The following is an 8,167-nucleotide window of genomic DNA, read 5'->3' on the forward strand; positions in this document are numbered from 1 at the left end:
GGTTTTAATTTTAAGCTATTTAATCGCCCTCCGATTTCGTAGGATTTGCTGGCGGTAACGATCGATACACTATACAACACCTAATTATATTCCGGCCATTTGATTGGTCAATTGCTCATCGATTGCATGCAAAATCCGCTCTATTCCACTCTATGAAATAGACTGAACCATGGGTTATACTTTTTTGATAGCATTTTTTTCAATGGTAAGAGAGCAGAGAAACCTGTCTGTTCAAAACAATCTGTTGCATGAGTGCATTTTACCCATCTTAATTATAATATGTTGTATAAAACAAATAATGAATGGTTTCCATTCGTGCAATAGTGCAAATATTTCATTCGTTGAAAGATGTAATTTGTTCCATTCAACTCGGCTGCGCCTCGTTGAATGGAACATTCCATCTTTCAACTCATGAAATATTTGCACTATTGCACTCATAACCATTCATTATCTGTAAAATATTCCACTGTTTGTATAGGGGTTCTCGTTTGCCGAGCTATATGACAATAATAACTGGTACATATATTACAAATTCGATTTGGGACAAAATCAGCACAAAAAATATAGAATGGTAGCATGTATCAAATTACATAATTCAACGTCAACTGGGCTTAAATATAACCCTTAATTGTTAAACTATTAAGAACAAGAAGGCCATATCCCACACGGTAAACAAAGGCAGTGCGAACATGTTGTGCCCATAGTAAGTTCCATTATATATAATGTCCTTTCCACACTTCCGTAATATATAAAACCACCATCTAACGTTGTTTTGTTGAAAGTCCAGGGTCGTGTTAAAGGTCAATAATAATAAACATGTTATATATGTGATGAAATCATACATAAGTTGCAAATCCGGAAACTCGAGCTAACAGCAACATCAATTAATCTAATTCAAGAAAAAGTCGGACACAATTGCCGAACCTTTAGCAGTACCAGACGGTAACTTACCGAAACCTGAAGCCACTTTCAACATGGGAACAACAACTAGTGCTGTCTTGGCAAAGAGTGCGCTTTGGGACTTTGGGATTCAATGGGGCATGTGGGCAATAAGTTCTGCATTACAAACAGAGCGTTTCTACGATGCAACAGGTATGTTATGTCTAAGTCACTCTAACCTAGGCCTAGCCTGGACTAGCCTATGTTGGTCTTACTTATGCTACGATGGCATTAATGGTAGGACAGTACTGTGGCATAGCTTTACATTCTTGCATGACAATGCTTAGCGAATGGTAGTTCAGATGTGTATTGTTAGATACAGTAGTTCTATAGCCTGGATATAGTCCACACTATCATAGATAAGACAAAACCAGAGGTTGAACCACATTGTGCTAAATGTCATACATTGCTTAAGAAGAATGGCTTGTAAGTTGTACGGCAATTTTTTTTATTTTGATGTATGACATATTTTACAAGTATCTTGAGAATTGTGTTTCATTGTTGTCAATTGACACTATAAGAATGAGCAACAAACAGAAAATTTGACTTGTAGAGATAAATATAGACCTATAGATAGGCTATGTCATGTGATTATATTCAGTTTATACTCAAATGTATCAATGTTACCTTACAAAAAGGAAATTGTAGTAGGCAGAACTTGGCACACTTATCTACAATAGAAAGCTATTTCACATATGAGTTGACAACCCCATCTCAATATCTTGTCCCTAACTTGAGATATTGCAAATTTAACATAATTCCTATATGCTTCCAAAAATACCATCATCAAAACAAAGAGTCAAGTTGCTATGAGGATGTGGTTTTTCATGACCTAGCATTGCAGAAAATTTTCCGTATTTTAGCTAAGCAATCAACACCAGCCTTCGAAATACCCTTTAAAGCTGTCTGCACATCAGGTGATTGGAATTCTAAATCCTTCTTAATCGTCATAGTATGCAATTTAGCTGTAGAGAAATGACAGTTTGATTTTAATTTTTTCAGTATATCAGATGGATGAATGACATGTACGTGTTCTTGTCAATTGTTTTTCATACAGGATCTGGTACTTTTATCTATTTGGCTTTGCAGTCTTATCAATGGGGCAGCTCAGTGAAAACCAAGAGACAAAAAGTCCAGACATCTCTTGTTGTTATCTGGGCATTGAGGTATGTGGATCAAAGATGCATATATATTGCCATTGTATGAATAATAGATTGATTCCTTTATTTGATATAAATGTGTTGGTATTGGCGTACGACTTGAACTTATTTCAACATTGTGGTTTGTGCATTACAGACATTTCCAAATTGGAATTGAAGATTTAAACTGAACTCTTTGGAAACTGAGATTGGATTAAATGATTTCAGTGCCATATCATGTAATGCTTATATCTTAAGGAGAAAAATGTTCCACACTGTTATTTGTAAAAACCCATCTCAATTTTTACCTTAAATTCATCACTCGAGTAACAGTTGGTTGAATGTAAACCTATTTTGACTGGCTAAACTTCCAGGGAATGGTCACAGTAGCTGGTCTGTGATGTCACCATTGCAGATGTTCTTCCAAAGCTTTAGATCCCAAGGTATCTAAACTTCTTTTGATTTATCTTTGAAAATGTGATACAGTTTGAATGTTTGCTTAGAGCTGTCAATCTTTTCTGCATTATATCATCCAAAATGTAACCTGTTTTTTTCTTCTTCTAGAAATCATTTCTTTTTCCTCTCAGAAGAATTAAGTTAAGGTGACCAGACGTCCCCGATTTTCGGGGACAGTCCCCGATTACAGTGTGCTGTCCCTGATGAACAAGTGTCCCCGGAAATGTCCCCGATTCGTCAAAATGTTCAGGAATTTCGAAAATATCCCACATTATAAGTAAAATAATTGTAAAAAAACAAATTTATTCAAGTGTGCAGTCGCAGAACGGAACTAAACAGTATTTCAGGTGGGCCAGTAGTATATATGCTAGATCGATCTAGCTTAGCACTCTTTCGTAAAGTAAATAAATTTCATCTAAGAAAAGGCTACATTTTTGAAAATAAAATTGATTTAAAAAGTGCTTCTAAGTATCACCATTTTACATCTAAGCACCTTAGGCACTAGAAAATTTTCCAAATGGGAGGGGGACACCCCCTCTCCTTAGACCCCTCCCCCATATCAGTTACGCAATAAATGTCCCTGATTCCAGTCAGGCAAATATGGTCACCTTAAATTAAGTTATAAATTAGACAGCAAAACAAAAAGAGAGTTTTGCTGGTGACACCATTTACTCTGCTGGTGACACTGTACCTGTGCACGTCAAACTTACACCAAATTTGCTACGTAGATCTGGATATGGATTTTGTCTTAAGCAGGCCCGAAAGTTCCCAACAATTTGGGCTCAGGCAATCAAGTTCAGCCATGTGACTACTCTATTCCATCAATGAGTCATTAAACATTTATTAAAATTGAAGAAAGAATTACTCTCAATCTTGCAGGTTACATGACAGATAAATGAGTGGGTCATTTGTATGAAATAACCTTATATAACCTTATATAACACATCTCTCCTACAGTGTACATACTGGTCATTCTATAAGTATTTGCGGCATTTTCCGGACAACCAAATTTGTGTTCTGACAACCAAAAAGCTAAGACCTAAGTTGTCCTTGAAAGTTTATTTAGTCTTTTGTCATGATTGTGTCTTTTTCTTTGCAGGCTGGGTTTATTCTTAATGTCACGAATCTTTGCTGATGGGGTTGACAAGAGGTTCAACCATGTTAGAGACAACCCCAAAGTATTCCTCATTTACTGGACTGTACAAGGTATGTAGTAACGTTTTTTCAATTAAATAGCTGAACTGTGATGTTTTGAGAGATAAATTTCTCTACATTGCTTTTTATGCAATGCTGGGAAACTTTCCTGTAAATTGTTAATTGTACAGCAGAATTTCCTGGCACTATGATTGGCAAAATGGTTGGGATAACTTGGTTTGGGTTGTGATCGAAGAAAACGGTGGGTTGTCAACCGGTTAGCAGTGGAGGGGGGCTGGGTGGAGGGTGGGTGAGGGAGAGAATGACCACTAACAGTAAACTTATCCTGTCACACAGTGATTTGATTTCCAAGTTTTCATAAATGTCAATTTCATGGCTCGGGACTAGCCGGGACTGGTCTAGGGCAATCACTACATGGGTAACTAACGATATAGGTTTTAAGAAAGCATGGTCTTAGGCAATGAATCTCCAGTGAGTAGAGCTAGTTGTTGTCTTCCCTCTTCTGTGAGCTCAGGTTTCAAAGTTGTTACCTTCTCACTGAAAGCTCTCAGATAATGGCATTTGAGTTAAATTCTAAATGCCTGGATTTCCCCTAAAGTGATTTTGAGGGCTTTAAGAGTTACAAATAGCAAGTACCTTGTCTCTGGTGACCATTATAGTCAAATGTGAACACGATTTCTGATACCGACAGTTTTTTTACTCTTTTTCATTTTCAGGCGTTTGGATCTTCCTGACGTTATTGCCTACATTGATCTTAAATTCGGAGAAGAATGATGTACAGGTGGGAACCAGAGACTACATTGGATGGGGCCTCTGGGGGCTCGGGATGTTCCTCGAAGTTGTTGCAGATCGTCAAAAGAGTGCTTTCAAAGCTGATCCCAGCAACGAGGTGAGTGTATTTATTTGCATGGCTACTGTAGGAGGGTGGGGGGATGGTCCAGGAAGCAAGGCTTTTTTGTCCTCTTCATTAGTAGGATCATTTTATTGTTGCTTTAAAGGATTGGTTCAGGTGTTTGACATGTCTATTTTGTATGAAAGAGCACAAAAGACAAAAAGAAAATATATTTCTTTAAAAATTATTTACATTTTTTAACACATTTGAAAATAATATAATCAAAACTTCTTCAGATGTTTAATCTCAAATACTTCCTTTGACAAATATGAGATCTCCTGACATATCTTTTGGTTAAAAGTCATGAATCTCACAAAATATTTAGAGAAAAAACAAAGACTTTCAGGAATGTGAGGATGTGACATCACAGCTAGTCAGATTTCAGCAGTTTCTACACAGTCTAATAAAACTTTACACTTGAATATCTCTTTAACCGAAAAAGATATTTGAACAGTTTTTCACCATTGTGTTTCTTTTATTGTCCTATTTCATATAACATAAACATGTATGACAACTGAACCAATCCTTTAACCTTTTGTTCTTTGTCGAAGAGATGGCAAAAGAAGTCTATGTAGTCAGTAGGTGTGTATCGTGTGTATGTATTGCCTGTCAGGCTTAAATAAAATTCATGCTTGGTATACAGATGCCCCAGTTGCCACTCTCATCTGCTTTTAATTTACTGCAGTCACCCAGTGGCCAACCCCTAATGAGGATCAACTAGCTTTCAAGAGGTTTTTAATGGATGGCAATGGTCATATGAGGTCAAATGTATTGAAAATCGGTAACATTGTTTTAAAAAAAACAGGAGTACAAGAAAGAGGTCTATGAGGGCCCCTAGGGCAAAATGTGACCATATAAAGGTATCATATGAAAGGGAAATAAGGTGAACTGTTAGCGTCAATATTGTTGATCGCTGCTTTGTCAAATCCAGACTTCATACCTAAGGGGTTTGTGGATATGAACTACAGACTAACAGTGGTATACCCAATTCTTGCATTGCACAAGAAATATACTTGTCCCTGTCATAGTCAAAGTAGTACTATGAGGTTTACTGAAAGATGATGTTTAACTTGATGAGTACCTCCTTACGAATATCAACTCTTTTTCTTCCCTTCCAGGGGAAGTTCATCAACTCTGGACTCTGGAGCGTCAGCCGTCACCCGAACTACCTCGGCGAGATTCTCGTATGGTCCGGCCTCTACCTCTCTGCCTCTTCAGTCTTCTCGGGATGGCAGCATGTCGGTGTTTTATCTCCCCTCTTCGTTTACTTCCTCTTGACTAGAGTCAGCGGTATCCCACTCTTGGAAAGAGGAGGCATGAAGAGATGGGGATCGGATCCCAACTACCTGGAGTACATCAAGAATGTTCCCGTTTTATTCCCTTCCTTGTGGTAGATAATTACGGGGCTCACCTTGAAACATCTTGTGACACGATTCGACGGTCGGAAGAAAACTAATAAAATTGTAACAGAACACATATGATCAAAAGGGGTTTCAGTGTACGAGTCACTTTGGGTGTGTAGAGACTTCCCTATCCTTGCGTATATTAAAGTTTTCATCATTGGCAATGGGGAGTTGACGTACTGTGATGCAAATAGTGGTTATAGGATACACATTTGTTTGTGTATGTAAATGGTTAGGGTACTGTTTTGCTGAAAGTAATATTTTCTTTTTATATCCAGGTCTTGCAACATATTAATTTGTGGACACACGGCTCAATAATGTTTATTGCTTGATTTTTTTTTTCTTTCATCTCCGGCTGTGTTGCCAATGTACACATTTTCTAATGATACTAGCAGATATTAATTCATGTTGCCAGATACTCAATTGTAGATCAATATATAAGACCTATATAATTCAAATAATATCCATATTTTGTGACATATCATCTTCAAAACTTTCACTGTATATATCAGATGTATTGGTGTTTAAGTTCTTGTGAAATTCCAGCAGGTCATTGTAGCCTACTAGCAATTATGGATGAATTTGTTCAACTCTCGCAGTATGAAAGAAATAACTTATTGATTAGAGTTTTGCTCTTCCTTCTTTAGAATTTTTCTTTGGTGGAATCCCAAAATTATTTACAAGGTATCCTGTTTTAGTATATCGAAGAAATGAGGCCTCTTTATTTTTATATTTGACATATGTAGTGAGTGTGACTTACAAACAGTTTTTCTCCTTCTAAATAACCAAATAATAAAGGTTTTATCCATCACCTTTTTGTTATATCTCTATTTAAAGCCATGTGTAAGCAATATGCATGGGCCTACTGTATGTACAGAGAGTACTGACAACAGTATGTGCAAGATTAAATTCGTACATATGTTATATATAAATATTACCTCTTTTTGGACCTTCAGCCACAATCAGTATCTAAACAAGTATTCCCTATTTTGTTTTGCAAGTCTGTGCCCGACCTAGCGTCAGGTGTGCTACAGATTTCAGGGAATTTTGCTCTCTAATATCTCTACTACAGAAAACCGGAAATATTGCAAGATATACATACCTATAAAAATTATATATATATTAAATTACGGGAAGTATCGGCTTGGGTTTATCTCTGCTTTACTATGTGTAGGATATAAAAGATATGACTATCGAGGCCCTATTGTCTTTATTCCTTGATTGCCCAATTGTCTTTCAACAGAAATGTTTACTTGATGATTCAAAACAAATTTCTGCACATTGATGCAGAAATTCTAAATACAGAGATATGTTGACAACTAAACGAAACTTGTCAAGGTATGGCTTTTTAAGGATAAATCTATAAATATTATTTTCTAGTAGGACTGGATAACTGTTTGAAGTACATCTACCATGATAAAAAGTAAAGATAGCACCCTCTATAGCACCATGTCAACAATTCCTTTAAGTATGCCTTGCCTTGTAGAATTTTAAAAGCAAAGCATCTAATCTATTGTAAAAGAAAAATTCAGCCAATGCCTAGAGAAGGTTTATGAGGAGTGAATAAATAGAAATTGCGACTCATCCGTTTTAGTCCGCATGGGTTTCATCCTGGGCCAAAAATGGGAGATGTCCTGGACGACACAGACGTAGGTAGAGAGCGCTTCAGACATGTACCGTCAAAGCACGAAACCGCTACAATATCAATTAAGTGTTTCAAGGAATAACATCAACTGGATGTATTTTTTTGTAGCAAGTATTCACTTTATTTATTAAAAAATAGACACTAAATACCCGGATTTGGTGGAAAAAGTCATGAACAACATTGATGTGTTTCTGTTAGTTTATGAGTTTTATTGGAGGGCGTGGGAGGGAGAGAGATGTGTGGAGCTGGAGAAAAGTTTTTTGCAATTTTTGATGCTTCTTATAGGCTGCCTTGATATTTTTGCTGCGGGAGCCTCAAAGAGAAAATGTTCTTCACACGCCAGTTTATGCATAAAGGACAAACCTGGCTACCACCACTGTACCACCACTGTTCTAAAATGTAACTGCTGTTTGTTCATAACCTCATCGAATTTTTCGACATTGAGACAGCATTAGAACTTTCTGGAAGTTTTAGTTTTGGAAACAAAAAGGAATATTAAAATGTTTATCCATTTTGTCTTTGGGTTAATATGTAGGGC

General features: G+C 36.7%; 1 protein-coding gene across 1 annotated transcript; it reads left to right on the forward strand.

Annotated features, from left to right (window-relative positions):
- The first annotated feature begins 802 nt into the window (after positions 1-802).
- On the forward strand, positions 803-7,813 carry LOC139963419 (uncharacterized). Its single transcript, XM_071964164.1, has 5 exons — positions 803-1,092; positions 1,997-2,105; positions 3,634-3,740; positions 4,406-4,578; positions 5,700-7,813. Exons 1-5 carry the CDS (start codon positions 975-977, stop codon positions 5,973-5,975), a joined length of 783 nt encoding a protein of 260 aa, XP_071820265.1. The 5' UTR covers positions 803-974; the 3' UTR covers positions 5,976-7,813.
- The last annotated feature ends 354 nt before the right edge of the window (positions 7,814-8,167 follow it).

The sequence above is a fragment of the Apostichopus japonicus genome, chromosome 22 (genome assembly GCF_037975245.1).
Source record: "Apostichopus japonicus isolate 1M-3 chromosome 22, ASM3797524v1, whole genome shotgun sequence".
In the NCBI taxonomy this organism is placed as follows: Eukaryota; Metazoa; Echinodermata; class Holothuroidea; order Aspidochirotida; family Stichopodidae; genus Apostichopus; species Apostichopus japonicus.